General features: G+C 34.2%; 1 protein-coding gene and 1 pseudogene across 2 annotated transcripts in view; one reads left to right on the forward strand and one right to left on the reverse strand.

The window, feature by feature from the left end:
- LOC113500097 overlaps positions 1-17,522 on the reverse strand; it is a 97,516-nt gene extending 79,994 nt beyond the window's left edge. For both annotated transcript variants that reach the window (XM_026880774.1, XM_026880773.1), the window contains exon 1: positions 17,123-17,522. In XM_026880774.1, the coding sequence (XP_026736575.1) occupies positions 17,123-17,315 (193 nt within the window). In that variant the 5' untranslated portion in view covers positions 17,316-17,522. The remainder of the gene's footprint in view (positions 1-17,122) is intronic.
- Positions 17,523-18,150: 628 nt separating this feature from the next.
- LOC113500098 lies at positions 18,151-20,034 on the forward strand (annotated as a pseudogene).
- Positions 20,035-20,228: the final 194 nt, after the last annotated feature.

Here is a 20,228-nt window from a genome sequence, read left to right on the forward strand (position 1 = left end):
ATATGTTAGTGTGTTGACATTATAAATCTAATAGAAATGTGTTGGATATTTACTTTTCATCGCGCTTTCAGAATTCGATGTCTGACTGTCAAATTAGTCCGTCCTCATTTTTTGATCGAGATACATTTATTTGATTTAGATCACGCTTTCGAGTATCTCGTTATTTGTTATTTAGTAATATTATGTCAAATACAAGGAATATATTAAAACTGTAATCTGGTCTTCAACAACAAACAGTGTCGCGGTGGCCTTGCGGTTCTATGCATGGATTTGTATGCACGAGGTGCAGGTTCGATCCCAATGTGACGTTTTGAAAGTTATTTGTACTTTCTTAAATTTTCAAGACCACTGACATATTGTGAAGGCAACATCGTAAAGAAACCAGAACTCTAAATATTGGAATCTGAAATCGCCAACCTGCAGTGAGCTACCGTGGTGATGAATGCTCTAAGACTTCCTTATATCGGGAGAGACCCATGCCCAGCAGTGGAAAGTATTTAGGCTGGAAATTTTATATAAGTACCATCATGTATTAAGTAATGCATAATCATACAGTGATCACCCCATTCACCTCTAAATTTTCAATACAGAATCAATTCTTTACTAAACCATTCATAATAACTTCAAAAACTACAACCCATTCACTTAAAAACCCTCCCATGATCAATAAAGTCAATATCTCAATCCCGACAACACACAAGCTAATAGATAGCTATGTAGTTGTGTACTCTACCGCACCACCTTATACGCAATATATTGTATAATAGTATAGCAAACACTGAAAATCGATTACCCTATTTCCCCACATACTGTCACCCCGGAACAGAATGACGTTTGGCACAAACAACTGACCGCTCGACCGATGTACCGAAACGCTTGAAAACAATTACGACCTATTTCGTTAGCTCGATGCAATTCCTAGACTATGGTATTGAGTATTTGGTTTTGTAATTATAACTTATATGTACTAATGGGGTTTTATTATCAGAGTTCATATTCCCATATTAATATAATTTATTTACAATATTGAATAACATTATGGTTGATAGTGCAGCTTTCAAAAGTCTAAAACAATTTTTAAAATTGGATGAAGGCTCATCACCGGATATTTTATTGGACTGTCATTTCGATTGTGCATTAACAGTGACAAACAATCTGAGTACTAAGAACCCAATATTTACGATTAAAATATTTTGCATTTAACTGTTGATAAAGAAGGCCAAGAAATCGGAAGAGAAATAAATTACTAAAACCAGTTTCAATATAACAGTATTATGTGGACACGTCTCCCTATTTGACCATGTATTATAACTTTAGCACCAGAAAACCTAGCTCTACCTCTTTAAGCAATACTATTGCATTTTCCGTCGTCTGGGAGCAACATGGGTCGATGATACAGTAAAGGTCTCAGGTCGAGTCTGCATGAGGCTAGCACAGCACCGTACAAATTGTCACGAGAAAGGGGAGGCTATGCCCAGCCGTGGGAGGATGAAGGTGAGAGAATAAAATGATGATGAAGATGAAAGAGAGTCACTGTTCTATGCCTTGTAGCCGTGCCTTGAGTCGCCGCTACTTCCTGGACCCTGTATTTCATTATACATTCCCAATGGGTCACTCGATCCCGGTCAGCCGTTAATCAATTAACTGATTACACTTTCAAGCTCCGAACTTTCACATTTATAGGTGTTAAAGTCGTAGACACGTCTTAAAATGGAAGCTTTGTAACCCGCATCTTACTTGCTAAGGATTTTCTTAATTGATTCTTAAGAAGTGATAAAGCAATTTGTACTTTAGTGGCTACAGAATAAAGTCTTGTTGACTGCGAAAAACAGTAGTAATTGAATTGGGTTTTATGATTCAAGCTTATTTTAAATCAATTTTGTAGATAGATAGATCTTTTATCATCACATCACAAGTCTCGGCGTAACGGAAAATCAATTTAAATTAAATTAAAAATATTCATGACTCACGCAATATTAAACAGCTTATAAATAACGGGTATTACCTGTAACAGAAAATAAATATATATTTAGTAGAAAACAACATTACAATATTTCCTTAAAAAAACTGTCAACTGCGAGTGGAACTCGCTCCATGTGGTTTAAATAAAGAGTCAGAGATAGGGTTCCGTTTTTACCCTACAGGTACAGAACCCATAAAAAAGTACTCTCATAGAACCAAGAGTCATTAAACGTGTAATAAACGTATCCGAAGCGCATTTTTAAGACTACTGGTTAAAGTGCATGTGCAGACCCGCATTTCCACGTACCAAGCATGTTGTAACAGTACGCAAATGAATATCTCCTTATCTAGTTACAACATAGTCGTTTAACAAAATGCTATTTAAAAAAACATCTACATAATATATAACTTCTCAACTGGAGTGTAAATAAAGAAAGGAATAAATATTATATGCAGATGCACATAAAGTAGGTACATATTAACCTGTTTTTCGGCTATGGAGGATAAAATCGCAAGACATTAGTGCACAAGCTTGTGTACCAACACAGTTGCAACCTCATTCTAACCTAACATAAAATCGCAAGACATTAGTGCACAAGCTTGTGTACCAACACAGGTGCAACCTCTGTTCCCTTACTCTCATCTCCCAATGGGACGTATAATCCTACACGACCGGAGAAAAATTTTGAACCCACATTTTTAAGTGGCTTCCGAAACATGCAAGGTTCTTCAGGGCTCACACACGGCTACACTGTTCTAATATTACATCTAATATTTCACAGCTTCTAATATTAATACAATATCGTAAAGGCTTTGCATATACTCTTTCAGAGGTATCCACATCTTGAAGAAATATTAATCATAATTAAGGCATCTTTCACAACCAAAAATATTACTTCAAAATCATCAAATATTTTTTTATATTAACGGTTAAAGCCGGTAGGACAAACTAGTTTTGCATCGTACAGAAAGTAAAGCAATAAAAAACATAATCTGAACCGAACTTCTTATTAACTTGGTCGCATGCTCGGGTCACAAGTTGTTGGGGCAACCTTAACTTAATATAAGGAAAAATCTTAAATAATAAACGAGATAACCAGTTGGAAATAATTGGAGAATATGAAAAATGATAAAAAATTGCGTTAAACGTTTTAGTGAAGGCAGCCAACTCTAAGATAAGTGGGTCATTATAGCAAGAAGATTTTTTGGTAATTTATTTATTTCAAATTATTATAAAAATCCATATACATTAACAATTAATCGTTTAAAACCTGACTTATTTTAACCCACATGTCAAAATTCAATTACCTATATCTATTGTCTAATTAAGTTCAAATAACCTAAACTTCCAGTACTAAATCCTAGCTCATTAGACATGTGCTCATTGTACTATATACTCGCAACCACAAGGAAGACGATCATACAATTTCCCATACATCCACTTGATTGAGTCGGCCATGCCCTTCGTCTCCAACAGGATATAGAACCGGGGCATCAACCTAACAATTGAACTGAATCACAGAACTAGGCGGTCATTGAAGAACTTATACAGAAATACCACTTGGAACAACACTACCTGACTACTACTAGTAGACGTAACGCAACCGTCTTCGCAGTATGCGTGCAGTAATGAATAAGTGATTTTTCACTAATATTAAAAAAAATACTATTATTTAAAATATCTCTAATACATACTGCATACCGTACATGTAGCGTGAGTAGGTACTATTGATAAGGAAAATACGATGTTAAAAAAATCATAAAGACAAAGAATATCAGAATTGATGGAGTATGAAAATCTGAAGCCATCTCTATTTCCTAATCATTAAGTTTTAAAGTACAATAAGTATTGAAATATCTTACTTAGACCGGCAAAAGCAAAATTTGTTACTTCCATGTTTCACTGTCTTTATGTTAATTAGCAGTACTTCTGTTCATCTCTGTACCATTGTCAGGTTATTCACCTTGCTTTTGATCTGACAGTACAGCCTGTCAGTATTAATTACACTTTTTACAAACATTTGGCAAAAACAAACATTTATTAATAGTAATAGGAGACAGACAGCTTGTCGCCCGAGTACTGAACTTATTAATGAATATTTTTTTGTCAGTAGGTACGTCATAGAACGGTTAATTGTCGGGCCTTGACAAATTAATGGCGGTATGATGAAAGGCGATGATTCTCGGAAGCATCCCATGTAATTTAAGCTTTGTTAAATGTGCGAAAATGGAAACGTCACTTTTGACAGTTGACGTATCATGTGACATTAGGTACAGTTCTATTAAAAAGTGTCTTTAACATAATATTGCTTTTTAATAAATTGTAAAATTATGTTTCCCCAAGTGTACCACGGACAAGAAACATGTATTTATGTATTCTTCTTATACATAAACTGACTGGGCCTGAGGCATTCTCTACTATCTTCATCTTTTGAAAACAATTTTTAAGGTATTAAATGACTCCTAAAAACTGTCACATTATCTTAGTCTTACCACTCATAAGAGTAAAAAATCCCACAAGACAATTACATCATAAACTTAAAACTGTGATAAACATTGTTTGCGCTTATTATGATAACTTGTCGTTTCGCTCGCCTTATCATTACGTAATTAAAAGAATTTCGACTTAAAATTGGGTATCTGTTAGTCTGCCGCGCTTATTTATAATTGTATATCCATCACTTTAAGAGATTACGACTTCGTTATCTATTTCAAACAATGTTTACATGTATGAGTGTAAATTTTGAAGTAGGTACGTATAATAATAGCACTTAGCTTGCTTCAGATCAATCGGAAGCACGCAGTTGGATCAAATTTAACAAAAACTAATTTCTAGGTGTTGAAAATCCACTCCGCCCAAATTTGAATAAATTGAATTGTGTTATGTCTCGCAAGAGACACATAAAAAAAATCGTTTGAGGATAAATGTTAATAAAATATGACTAAACAGTGATTGTAGCGTTTTTTTTTATTTAGATGTACGGACCCCTAAAATTAATGAAACTTCTGTTCCAATTGAGGTTGCGAAGTTCATGGTTCATTCACCTCACGTGACCGCTGACATGGAATAAAACTTAATGGTGATTTTCACACGAAACAGCCTTAACTAGTAGCGGCAGCTTTTAGAAATAACGAGGTTAACGAAAAAAGTTGCGTCTAATTATATATTTCTTTCACACATCGATTCACGCAAATACATTTCTCCAAATCAACCGATAACATTAAAAAAAAAGTTTTATTTCCTATCCTAAATTTATGGAAATAAGGATTTATTCCACACATACATATATGCTCACACCAATTGATATTGACGTAAAACTTGTATTATGTTAATAAAAATGTATACCGTTATTTACAATCCTAATAAACAAGTACATTTAATGAGATGGTGAGAAACTGAGAATATTGCTTATTAATAATAATAGCGAATAAAAAAAAAACAAATTGTAAAATTATTGTAAAAGTCCCAATGCTGGGCAACGGCCTCAAAAACAACCACTCATCGCCATACTTGAACATTTACGAGTTGGCAACACGAGAGGGGCCTACCACTGCCTCGCAGTTGCAGGAGTGCGACTCTAATAGCCCCCTGATTCTAATTACTAAAACTAAATCGAACCAAGCAGATGTTATTGAAAAAGTATTAGACCTCTTAGTTAGATACCTTCTTAACCCTACATATGGATTAATAATAAATAATTCAACCAACTAAATGATCAAATACCGTGCGTAATAAAAAGTGCTTTCCTTTAACGTTAATACATTGATTATACATTTCGCCAGACTGCCTGCCGCCTAAAGGAGGTCGTCGACCCCGTGTTAACGGTCATATTTTATTAATGGCGGACTGACATTCTTTTTTTGTAAACGTCTACTATGAGTGATAAGGAGTTTCTTTTATGTCAAATTGTCAATCTAATGATGTGTCTATCTCAATAAAAATGCCTTCAATATTTGAATTTTTCCTTTTTTCTTTGTGTTATTTATAACGAACTTGCAATTGTCTTTTTGTAAGTGGAATTTCATGTTTTTGAATAAAATATAATGCGAATAAAAATCTGTTGAGCTTCACAAACCCACAAATCCTACAATGCAAAGCTTTTAAGTCTCAGTTTTATTACAATTGGTTACTTATCTGGTTTTATGTGATACGCTTTGTGGCAAAAACGCCACAAATGTGATTACTATCCTCATATTTATTAATTTTACAATACTTAATTACTTTAAACAAAGATTAAATGACCTTAAAAGAAAATGAGCTTTTGAAAGTTAAATATATTTTATCTGTTTTTTTCAGAAATTAGTTAATCTGCGGGTCCATATAGCTTTTGAATTGGTTTAAAAATACGTCTCTCAAATTTACAATAAAGCAAAATAAAAAATACTGGGCAAAACTTAATTACATTTTACGTTGAACATACATACGCATATACGGACGAATTGAAAACCATAATTTTTAAAGGCGGTGATCAAATTTAAGCATACCACATAGATATTGTTTACGAATAAAAAAAATAGCATAAACATAAATCATTCTACTGTATACGACTATACTCTTTTAATTAAACTTCGCGTTGGGATGAACGTATCGTGTCATTGACTCAAAAAAAAAATAACCTCCATAAAGTTCGGATGACCTTTTCTAAATACAAAATTGCCGCCATAAATGGCAGCTAAAAGATGATCACTCAATCATTATGAACTAACATTGAGATAACATGGCGTCCTATAATTTTACACAATTATTTCTAGCCAACAGTTTATATAATTATTAACTTGAAATGTAAACCATTTCCGTTTGAATGTAGGTTTTATTAAAGTTATAATGGTTAAGAAATATATTATGTTGTTATTATTCAACCTACAATTTATGTCAGATCGATCAACGAGAATTTATAACTAACGCACTTTTAATATACCTGTTTGCCTTTTTATTTACATATTTGTCACGATTAGTATAAGTTTTATATAAGCTTAACTACTGAACCATATTTCGAAATTGCGAATGATAAGTGTTCGTCTGTTTTTTCTCTTAAGATATCCTGCTTTCAGGAGAGACTGAATGCATAAAGTTAAGGATAAGTTGAGGATAAGTATGCTTCGTCACTATTCGTCAGTGATAAACGTGACAAAAAACGTTTAAGTTAAAACTGAATCATAGATCAAAAGCACAATCGCAAATTCGCAATACGTAATACAAGCACTTCTTTTTACCTGTAAGTGCCACTCATTAACAAGAAAACAGTTTCGTTTTTGTTGAAGGACAGCTGGAAGACTGTCTTTCAACTAAAACGAAACTGTTTTATTGGCGACTCTTTGCAAATCATACCGAAATCATGGAATCATACAAAAAGATTGTTTTACTTGGAAGACAGTTGCGGACCTGTTACAAGCAACTGTTTAGTTGCCAGTGAGCATACATTCTTAGCGATACTTAATCAACACTTGAATTACGAAAGCGTTGTGAATAAAACAGCGAATACCATAATTAGTTAATTAAAGGAATTGTATTCGTAATACTCATGATTTCATTTCCTTACATAATTTCCATACGTATAAATTTGTTGTTATTATGGTTAGAGAAAACTTTAAGTCAGTTTAAGGTCAACAGTGCCCGTACTACGAGATCGTAAAAAAATAAGTTGCTTTTGTCAAAGTGTGATGCTAAGATGAGATCAAAGTAATGCAATTTCAAGAAACAATATAGTCGTTATTATTTATAACCTGATTCTAAACTATGAGTAGGTCCAATTCGTTCGTTACTGTACTGCGAATACCCTATTCTCTTTCAAATGATATTAGGTTTTTTTAATAAAGCATTTCACTCGTTCTAAAGCCTAGGTAAACAAGCTTTACTACCTCATTTGAACCAGGATGGCTATTTCCAATCCAATTTCCATTATAAAATTCTCGTTAATTCTAAAAACTGATTTAATTGTGTTACTGGAGCTTCTTCCCAGCCATTACCATCTAGGTATATGTACATATAAAATATCGACCTGAGCGTCTACCACCAAATATGGCAACATCCTAAAGAAATATCATTCCAATTGTGGGAAAGAGACGAAGCTCTACAGTGTAATACGCTGTCTCTTTTCAACAACTGCACTAATATTACTATAGAACGTGGTGGTAGAGGTGGTAGGCCCTCATGTTACATGTAGCTAGGTGAGTGAGTAAGTAGGTAGTCGTTGTGCAAGCCGACCTTCGTATCGGCGGGCCCGATAAATTATTCATATGTATTATGTCAGGTCAAACGGACGGCATGTGTTACTAAATGCGTCAGCTGTTAGTGAAGCTGGTATTTCGTTTTTCTAAAAACTATTCCATAAGATATGGTTTTCGGTTTGACGCATTGAAAGCAATTGAAGCAATGCTTGCGGGTTTGACGGAAAATATGCCTTCACGAGTCTTTGAGTTTTGCACATGCATGTAACGAGAAACTGAAAAGCGTGTTCATTTATTGTTCCAAGAAAATGACCAAGAATGTTTGTATTTATGGTTTTCTTTGATGTTTTACATGAATGAAAGCAATGCCAATATAACTCTACAAATCGAATTTATAAAACGTAGGGTACAAAGCTTATTTTCTTTTGCTAGAATTCCGACAAAAGATGGCTGAGTAATATGGAATTCCGGTTTTTATACTTACCTTTGTTGTGAAAGATAGCAAGAGCACTTTTCTTTAATACATTTTAAAACCTAAGTTATACCAACATAAGAATAAGACTTCAGACGACTTCCAAACTTCCAACATGGCACAGATTAATAACTTTTATCTGATTGTTGCCATGCCATTTTAATATACCTTTTTAATGCTAGTTACGCACATGCAGATATTACATGATTTAATATTCTATTTATTTACTTTGTTCTATGTATATGTAATTTTAACATTATATTTATTTTATTTTAATCTATATATATATACTACCCATTTGACGTCATCACGTTAGGACGTCGGCTATCGCTGAAAATCAGCGCTGTGACTCTGTCTCTCTCAGGGTTGCAGCATTAAGCTGAGCGACGGCCGTATTGCGTGTTTGCGACGCATATTCTTACCTTAATGTCTCAATTTTGTACAATTCGTCCTTATGTATTTCTGGGTCACAAGCACGTAATAAAAGTTATTTCTTTTTCTTTTCTTTTAAAGTTTCACAAATAAGATTTCATTTCAATGAATCAATTTCAATTACAAATACACCATACAACCTAATTAACAGCTGCACAACAAATTAAAAACAACATCATTGTTTGCAACGACATTATCTCGACGCCATATTGTCTACGAGTGATCATTATCAGATTCACGCGATCATAGCAGTCACGTGGATACAATGTGGATGAAAACTTCCACTCAAACTATTAAACGAGTTTTGATGCTAATAGATGTAGTTTGCCTGCTACCATCTCTTTAAGTTACATTATAGAAGTTGCGGATGCGAAATAGAGCAACACGCGGTTGTAGCGTTATCTCTTTCTTATATTCTACTTTAAGACGGTGTTGTGATAGGGACTCGGAGATCATGTTTTCTAGATTTATGTATTTTTTATAGTATAAAGGATAATTACTTCCTAATTCTGGGATAAAAGGATGTTAAAAAAACAGCCAGTAAAAAAAATCATGTACTTATGTATTCATATCAAAATATAACATTTTACTATTTTAGAGCAACGTAAAATCTGATGTATTTAGTACACCATAATCTATTTATACAAGTCTTATTTAAAAGCAGAGTGATATCTATTTCTCCACAGTTAATGGTTTCTCATAAATTTATTTCCGTCCGAATTCGAGATTAGTTTTTTCATCGCAAAACGTGACCAAACGAGATATTTGAGTTTTTATCAGCACTTTAAAAGAAGCTCAAAATAGTTTATCATTTTTCCTACTATCGTTCGCTTGTATTTTTATCATAATCTGGCTATTTATATATAATAAAAATATCGTAACTAAATAACATTTTACTAGTATGCATAATAGTTTCTGCTAATATAATAATACTACTATTTATTTTATTGCCATCATCAGTGGCACGTGTAGGAAAAGGCTCCCCGAAATCCTTTCTCAATTCTTCATTTACACTTCGCACCAAAAACCGCTGTTATGTTACCTATTGTTATTATTTATATTATACCCACCATCATTATTATCATGATCCCGTCTCACTCCGATACCGGACATTGGCCTCTCCCATGGTACGCCACTGAGCTCGATCTTCAGCTCTCCGTCATCATCAGATATTTGCAAAATATCTCTTTTCATAAAATTCATTTGTACACAAAATCCTCACCACATGTAACATCTAACTTCATAACTTATTCTTGCATCCAAGCATAAAACCTTTTTACTAAAAAGTGACTTATCCAGAAGTAACCTTCCGTACATTCGCGAGAATTCTATCATTATTACTTGTAGAAATGCCACTTGCCTACGAGGGCTGAACGGCCATGATATTTGAAATACATTATATCAGTTTCTCACCGTACAGTAATAATGTACTCAGAAATCAATATACACCTGTACTAAGCAATCCCTAAGTAGGACTTTTGAAATTATTGAAGCGAGACAACACGCCACGCTAGACGAAGCTTAGCTAGTTCTGTCTCGCTTGTTCTGAACATCAGTAACGCTTGAAAGCTTATAGTAAGAGTATGAGTATATTTCCTTGCAATTCCAGTACCAGTATTACACATAAATTAAATCGATCTCATTCAAGGTGTTGGCATAAGGTCACTTTGTCACTAGATACCGTACACTAGTTTCCTTACCCTGAACCTTACCGGTGACATTGATGGCTTATTTATATATCAATCATTTATCATCCAGCCTTATGATTATAGCAACATGACAATGTAATAAGCGCAATTAATGATTATAATTGTAAGTTGTATGGCCTTTGAAATATAATTTGATAGGTATCAAAATGGATTAGTCAAGGTATCTTTTTAGGAATTTAGTCAGTATTGAACTGAATTTGACAATGAGATTTTAGCGTTTTGGGAGTATTTAAAGCGTGAAATCAAATTTAATATATTAAAAGAAGTCAAGGTATTGATTCTGTAACATATGTTTCTCATAATAAATGCTATCGTAACTCTTTAGGATAGGGATTTTCTTGTCGAATATCAGCCAAGAAAATTATGGATCATTTTTTAAATTCCAAGATGAATAGAAGACGTGTAAGTGCAAAAATATATACTTAATATGAATTTTTATCCGAAGTAAAATTGAGGATCTTTTCAATTCATAGTTTTAATATTTCCTTTCCTCATTCAGAATGAAAAGCAAGACCGCAATAAATCTCCAATACTCAATACCTAAGTAGTTCGTTTACTCAATATTTTCCAGGCAAATGATAATTTATGTCTCTGTTAACTGAATCGTGCAAAAACAACACTTATAAACTCAGTCTCATATTTTCCTCTATGTTTTTACATTTAAGAGGTTTAATTGAATATCCATAAACCTTTTGCAGATTGTAAAGATTCCATAAAAGTAAAATAAATTGTTATATACATGAAGGAACTGTTCTTTGAATGATCTGAAATTTAAAAATATGCGTGTGCCTAATTACAGCATCGTAGCTGTTTGCCATCCGTCAAATAAGTACGTGAAATGTCAGAAGTTATGTCTAGATCGGTTTCCTGCAGAAATAAGACAGCAACAGGCAGCCGTGAGTGAATAAAAGCTGTCAGGGTTCTGAGTTTTCCGCAAGAATTACCACGGCCCCGGTATACAAAAAGCCTATTTTTATTAACATGGGTGGGTTTTATTCAGTAGAAGTCCGACACTCCTTTCCGCTCAACCCAAAGTGGGAGGAATCATTTGATGATTTCCCATCCGAAAAATGAAAGACTGATATGATGATGAATGACATATATCTTATTATAACCAGTAACAAATCCTCTCACTATATAAATAATAAGATATAAGAATGTTTTATTATGTTATCAACAGAATAAATAAACTGAAATGTATTCATAATGATTGTATAGCAGCTTTGGCACAAGCTATGGTCATTTCGACAATTAAACTGTTGTTCCAACTGTGGGTTGCTAGTTTAGTGGTACAGTTTATTTTGAGTCATATCGCCGAGATTTATTACCGTGTCAGTGTTGCCAACTAGCTGACGTAACTGTTTTATTTACAGGAAGTGTCACGCTAATAAATTCTTACCTAATTGAGATTCTGTTTTGATATTATACACTGGTTATCGTTAAGATGCTTCTTTATTTTTTTGTTTACGTCAATAATTTATTTCTAAATAAACTGGACATTCTTTAAAAGTTTATAGGTAAGCATTTTTTTTTATTTAGTGCACATAAACATTACTACCTATTATTACTTCACTACAATACACTTAAACTACTACTTTATGAAATTAAAACAATAATCGAAATTATTAAAAATCCATTATAATTATTTAATCCTAGTCAAGCCTTCGACTCTGTCAATAAAAGAAAATCGCAGTCAAGTTACAAAATACTAAATCAATGGTACTTAGCAAACAATACAACAAATAGTTGTTCAGTGGCCTGCGAATGGCATTGAATTATAGAATACTGAAGTTCAAAGTCGGTGTCGTGATTGACGTAAGGTGTACCACAAGGCAGGTAACTGGGTTCGCTACCGGATGTCGAATTTGAACACAAGATAAAAAATATAAAAGACTGATCGTAATAGAAAAAAAAACACGATTATTTAAAGAAATCAATATACAAATTTATTTACAAAACCAATCAAGAATCGTCTTACATAGATTAAATTACTCATCGCTCACAAAATTGGAAAATCCGAATATTATTTAACGACCAAAACTGTAATAAAAACTGACTTTCGATTTATTTTTCTTACTAACAATACTGTTTACTCCTAATTCGTTCGTTATCATTGACATTGCCTGTTATTTAATTGACAGCTATTATTTAAAGACCATTTTTATCAGATTATCAGGTAATAATCAATATTAAGTCCTATTTGTTTTCTTTACGTCATGGAATATCTATAGATGACGCGTTATCAGAATCATTGCTAAGTCCCATATCTAGATCTAATCATAGATTCAATAGTCAAACTTTTCCAAGCAGTTACTTTATAGTTGTTGATGAAAGTCAATGTTAAGGCATATATAAACTATGAAAGTCATTTTCTGTTTTTTAAATGGTCTTGACGATAAATTTTAATTTTCAGGAATAAAAAGCCAATGGCAAAAGGTATCGGCATCGGTTAATAAAATAATAAACAACTACGAACATACAATTGGTTTTGCAGAATAAAGTTCAATTTATCATCCAAATTCTGTGCTCAAAGAAACAATACCAAGCATATTTCTTTTTAAAATTAATGATAACTAAGTTCTTCCATTCGTCTCCAGACAGTGAAATCTGGTACGAGTTCACAAGTGTCCTTAATTTGAATGCTAATCCTGTCTCCAAGCGACGTGTGTCGCAAATCTTTGCTCTTCACATTCAGACCGCGTTTTGTCCTTATGACAAAAGAGGACTTTGATTTATCGTCTGCGGTGACTCTGAAGATAGATCGACATTCAACATGTTGTTTATTTGTAAAATGTATACTATGTTCTGCTGCAAATGAGTTGCAGTTCTTAAGATGTCTTGGATTTGTATTGATTGTGGATGATAAATATATAAACAAGACAGTTTTTAAGTAAGCTTGTTGAGTGTTGTGGCTTTTGAGAAAATCCCTGGTGAATCAACTAAAGAAAAAATAAAGAAACATGGTTTTCAATGTACCTACATCAGTAAATTTAATTGTAGTCATAAAATATCAAACAAAAGCATAACGACCATATCATTGATACTTCCCTTTGTAACATGAGTGAGGTGACTATTTACCATGATGTGACAAATGACTAATGTTACACGTGACTAAAAACGTGGGGACATTGCGTGCGCGATTCGCTCCTATTTCCGCGCTCACAACGCGTTCAATTAAATTCTGTATGCACTTCTATTTGAATTGTAACATGACACTGAGGTACCTATTGTTGACAATACTATTGTAATTATTCCTATTTGTACCCTTTGTTCGCTATTTAGTTCAAAGATTTGTTTTGTAGATATTAGCTATCGTATTTGTTTAGTAAAATCATTGATGAAATGTAAAATTATAGATAGAAGTATTTCCGATTGGTAAAGTTAATCGAATAAGTAATAAGAATCTAAACAGTATTTCTGTAGAAATGAAGGTTTATCCAAACCCACTGATTACATGGTTAGCTTAACAATTTCTGGTTAGGTTTATAAGCAATGCGTTTAACTAAATCAAATGATTACCTCGCGATCTCATTTTATAAAACACTGAACATATCTCTAGAACTCGCGGTACGTTTACAGACAACCATTATCTCGTGACCTCTAGACATCAATAACCTCTTAGTTAATGAACAGATAACCGGAGACCTTAAGTCTTTGTAAGAACTCTTTAATGTAAGGTACAAGTGAACTCGTAAATACTTTCGAGAGATGGGAAGATCGGAACGTTAAAACGTCCAGGTTTTTGCTCCCAGTTCCAACGTAGAAACCTGTTTTCGGAGTGAACTCCTTTCACTGAGCTTTTTTCCTTGAATACTTTGAGGAAAAAAGTGCTAATAACTATGCCGAGTTAAACGAAATCGTTCAAATAGTTGTTATATAAGTTATACTCGAAACAAGGGTAATTTTGGGATGATATGACAAGAAGAAAAGAAAATCTTGTCGATCCCCGCTTTGAACAATTTTGTCTGATTCAGAAATGCTTGTTTTGAGTCTGGTTGTGTCATCTTATAATAAAAGTTTGCAATAAAGCACCAATATCCAATGGAAACATTTCATTACCTAATATAACGACTAAATAGGTATGACATATAATGTAAAAGACGTAATGCAACAACTGGCATGTATTCTTGGGATGAGGAAATAGCCCAACATAATAAACAATAACGTTTAGTAAATTATAACACGTCTACTAATAAACCTATCATGGCAACATAAAATATAATATTTACGATGTTGTTCTGTTTTCAAATAATCGATGTGACAATAATTGATGGCCAGTAATTGATTGTGCCAAATACATGAGGGACGATGGGAATTTGGCGCTCGCGGCTATCATTTAACACATCACACTCATTATATGCGCAAGTACGTAAGTGTGTGTCGTTGTACACCCACAATTTGGTATGAAGGAAGCTGAAATCTTGGATTAACCCAGGCTACTTTTACCCGACTTCGTTAAATGAGGGTAATATTTTTGCAGCGAGCATCAGTTAATAATAAGCCAAAAAGCAAGAGCTCATTGAAAGACCATACTGGGTATATCTGAAGGTAAGATAACTATAGTTATGGAAATGAGATACCGCCTTACATATATATAGAGCAGAATCTCTTCCAAATCTTCAGCAGTTTTGCTTTAAGGAATGTGGTACGGAGTTTTGCTTTCATCCTTAAGTTCTCAAGTGTACAACCGACGCATTAGGGAATTACGTAAACCGCTTGCATTTGTCATGCAACAAATATAAAGGGATGTTGGCAAGCTTGAAGGTCATAAGTACTCAAATTGTTTAATACCTGGATCAGCGGAAGATAGATAGATTTATTTAATCAATTGTTCTTTGGGATGTTTAAGATGTACTCATATGGCATTTTTATAAGCATTTTCGTACTATGATACTTCTAGTTTTCGAAAAAATATGTATACAGACTCATTTAAGTCCATCCTTAGAACTTGCGGGATCTCTTTGAGGACCTAACCTTAATCTGTTTTAATTTAAACAACAGCGCTGCTCAAGACAAACTCATTGTTTCGGTTTATTTTGTTAGCTTAAAGCTTTGTTTAGTAAATGTCCGGAACAAATAAAATGTCTAGATTTAATTAAACCCTGCTGGGAGGGCTTAATGTGTCAAAGAAAACGGGCACAAAATGAATCAGTTGTTTTAAAGCATACTTTCTTTAGCAATATTTTTTAGTATTTATTAATTTCGGAGATTCTATACTATCTATTAAAGCCTACTGCATACTAGAAACGTTTAAAATAGAGCAAAACCTTCTTAAAACTGAAGTCTAACGTATACGTCATATATTACACACGTATATATAGACCAAACGGTAACCCTCAGTAACTATTGAGAACAAAAACTAAAACAAAGATATCGCTAAATGAGTTCGGCCAGTTGAAGAATTAACTCCTGTGAAATCGATTCGTTGCAGGCTTTAGTGCGCATTATACCCGTATAACTTAAAAACGAATTCATCAATGAAACTATCAAAAAAACGTAAATATTTTCATTGTGATTCGTAACAATAATTAATATTTCGGTTACCATTAGCAATAACGCAATTTACAGATTCCTTAACCACTGTTAATTTAAATATAAATATTATTTCGTCCTACAATTCTATGCTTGTTGAATACAAACATTTTACCACCACTCTGGCCCTTAAGACCGGATCAATTAATTTGCACAAACATATTAAAGAAAAACAAATGATAAGCGGAATTAGGTCGTTATCAAGGCAAGGTCACGAACAAGTTATATTATCCAAGATCATAAAATTATAAGCCTTTTACATCCCCACTTCCTGGTTTAGGAGTAGTGCAGTATTATCAGCCAATAGTTATCGAATATAGAGGTTTTATTGTATTTTTGGACAATCATCGTGTCTATTATGAATTTCGAGCGCTACCGCTAAGACTACACTTTACCTTATTTTAAAGGATAGATAAAAAAATATTTGCGGAATAATAGGTGTTATAAACCTAACCTTGATAGTTTAAACAACAGTTTAACGAGCTGCCGGCTATGAGGCAACAACACATGTTTCTCCTATTTTTAGTTTTTGTACAAGCCGGGAACATGACACATTGGCATCGTTTTAACCTGTCGAAATAACTAATGCTAATTCATTTGAATATTCAATGCGAATCGGTTACCATACATTAGGCGCGCGACATTGAGTTTATTTGACCATTTGTTAATGAAACATGTCAACAAAATTATTTTGACAGTGCTTAATAAATTATTCAAGAATGAAAATGTCAATCTTTTTGAGCTTCCGTTCAGATTTTGGCAAATACAGTCGTTATTATTCTAGTGGCTTCACCGAAGTATGATAGTAGTAATGTATTATGAGAATTAAAAAATGAATGAAACTTACCTTTCCTCCGGCCAAAGGGTCCACAATAGGAGTTCCCCTTTCCAATAATATTGTCGTCGATGCATTTGATCAGTTTCGCGACGTCCTCCGATTTACTTTCCCGGGAGACAACCCCCCATCTCGAAGGAAGGTCTTCTTGCATGGATTCAGATTTACCTTTACTTCCTTTTGACTTCTTCAACACACTTGTCATAATTCCGTCACATAACACAAAAACAAAAATTCATCACACAACACTCTTATTTATTTATTTTTTTGACACTATGAAAATACGTGTGTAAATAATCGTACGTAGTAGTACGCACATGTAATACGGCGTTTTGTTCACAAACACGCGGCGTGTTGCTTCGACGGCGGTGTGTCGCGCACTGGCGTGGTTTGTAATCTACGCGAGCGAGTGGGCCGACAATTGCGACGTACACCTTAACTTATCCGCAGTCCGTGTTGCTAGCCGTAAAAATGCGATTCTCTACCAACATTCCTTTCTAGAAATGGTATTTTTTTGGTAGTTATGCAAATGATGTTGCTATTAAAGCTGTTTTATTTATTTCTGGATTCTTTTAGTAGTTAATATCAAAACGGTGTGCATATATTTTCACATAGCGTTAAAATTCTGAAAATATTTCAGTCTTTAAAGCATAAACACAAAATTTGATTTTAGAGGCGTACCTACATAACATATGCTCAATAGCTTGTTCGTACTCCACAATGTATAAAGGTTTTAAAGTTAAATGGGTAGCAATTAAGGACCCTGTTGGTCACGGCAAACGTAGTTAAAAGGGGGAAAGTAGCATTATTAAATAATTATCTCAGGTAATTTGACGAGCTAATATTTAAACAATTTACATTAAAATGTACAAACTTACTTAACTTCATATTTTCGTATAAGCAATGCAGAGAAGTATGAGTTTAAATTGGAACCAAACCAACCTCTTTTCCATAAAACAATCATAATCTTCGACAAAACACCAAAAGCTAATGGTTGCCATAGCAACGAGTTTTGTTAATTCGTTCGCAGCGCGGAATTTTGTACTTCAGTTTTGTGTTCAAGTTTTTAGAGTATTTTGACCTTACCAAGTTTGAAAAATGATGAAATTACAGATCGCTAACGAGCAAGACCGGAAGGAGGCTCAGAATAGAGAAAGGAGGAGACAATGCGAGTTGGAGAGGAGATCCAGGATCTTCAACGCAAGGAACAGGAAAATTGGGGTAAGTCAACCAACTATTTTGTGTATGCAATTAAAAGACAGAAATTATTGATTAAAAGAGACAGAAATGGAGACAGGTGAGTTATTTTCCTTAAAGAGTTTATTAATAATTATACGTCGTCGACTATTAATATTCATGTATTATTATAGTAGGCAGAGGTGTAGGTACTACTAACAAGTTTAAAGTTACCATCCATATTACTCTCTTCTGTTTTTGTGATACACGAACCAACTCTAATCCTTAAATGACTGGCCAAGTGCGAGTCGCGCCTGAAGGATTCCTAATCCATTACATAAACAAACTGCAAAGAAATACCGACACAGCTTGATGTCAGTCGGACGGACAGATAGCGGAACAATAAGGTTTTAAATAAGGAAACGGTAAAAACATGAATTAGCTCTACGTTGTATAGTCACAATTGACTATAATCTCCTTGCAAATAAAATTGTTCAAAATAAAGTTTATAGCAGTCCAATCCATAAAAAAGACATAAGTCCACTTGACGAAATGTTATATTTTAGGTGGATGTTCCATTCCTGGAGAGACAGATCGCCGAGAAGAAGGCGGAACGAGAGGAACAGGTCAGGAAGGACCTGGCCTTCGCTGCGCAGATGATCAAGGATAGTGACCTGGCCGTCGTACTCGAAGCAAGAGAGAAAGAGGTTTTAATTTAATATTACTTGTCGAGTTACATATGCTCTTGTCAAACTGGTGCAGTCTCATTTTGTCCTTATTAAATGGATGGAGGTTACCTATACAGTTTCCACTAGAGCCGCGTGTCACTCGTAGAAGCAGCCTGATATATATGTAGGTGATGATTAGAAAGTGTCCGAATCTATAAGAGCGAGTTCAATTTCAAAATTTTCATTTTTAAGAATCAAAAGAGTGTTTATTCAGCCTAAGAATTGACACACATTCAATATGAATAAAGATAACATAACATAATCTATTAAATTATGCTTAGGAACGACGTCGTATCGGTGTAGAAATCGACTCATTCCGTCAGAAAGTATCAGCGGTTCGAAGACAGGCGCGAATATGATCTGAACGACCCTGAGGTTCTGAAGAAAGCAGCTGCCTCCAAGAGCTGGCGATGGGGAACCAGTCGGGCTGTCCAGTGCACAGAAGTAAGTCTTCGATTGATTAGACTTATTATCTTACTGTGAGGAACCCATCGAACTCTCCACCTTTTTTTCGTATGGTTGATGTGCAACCTAGTGTTGCAGTTTTAAACCGCCCGTAGGTTTTAGACGTATATCTTAGGTATATTTCTTCACGAAGTTTCCCTTCACCGCTGTTAGGAAGCCTTAAAAAATACTGGTGCGTGCGTGCCAGGAATTAAAACTGCGTCCCTTGACTTATCAATCTGACGGTCATAGAATTAGGCTTTCCTTTCTATAAAGTTAATCATAAAGAAATATGTACGTAGTCTATTTTTCCTTTTAGATTCGAAGGCGAGGATATGGCTTATGAAGATCGTAAAAAGATGATGGCAGCCAGAAGAATTCTTGGGCTGGAACAACAAGTCCAAGAGAGGAAGGCGGCTGAGGAAGAGAGAAAGAAGGCTGAAGCTGCTTATATGGTAACGTATCACTGTAATATGGGAGTTGCTGCTAAATGAAAGGTCGAACGGAATTCCTCATATTGTATTTTCTTTTTCGATTCCCACACTAAGGAAATTAAACTTTGTGTAGCGACTAGCGAGGGGATTCACGAACATTCTGAATTTATCGGAAGATGATTTGAAGAACCGCATAAATATAATATCAGATTCTAATTGATTTTGTTTTTAAAGATGGCAAAAAGCCCGCGACGTCCGTGCTGGTGAGCTGGACAAGTTGGAACGTGAGTGTCGTATAGACTCGGGGCAGGCGAATCTCAAGTATAATGAAGCTCT

The sequence above is a fragment of the Trichoplusia ni genome, chromosome 13 (assembly GCF_003590095.1).
Source record: "Trichoplusia ni isolate ovarian cell line Hi5 chromosome 13, tn1, whole genome shotgun sequence".
Lineage (NCBI taxonomy): Eukaryota > Metazoa > Arthropoda > Insecta > Lepidoptera > Noctuidae > Trichoplusia > Trichoplusia ni.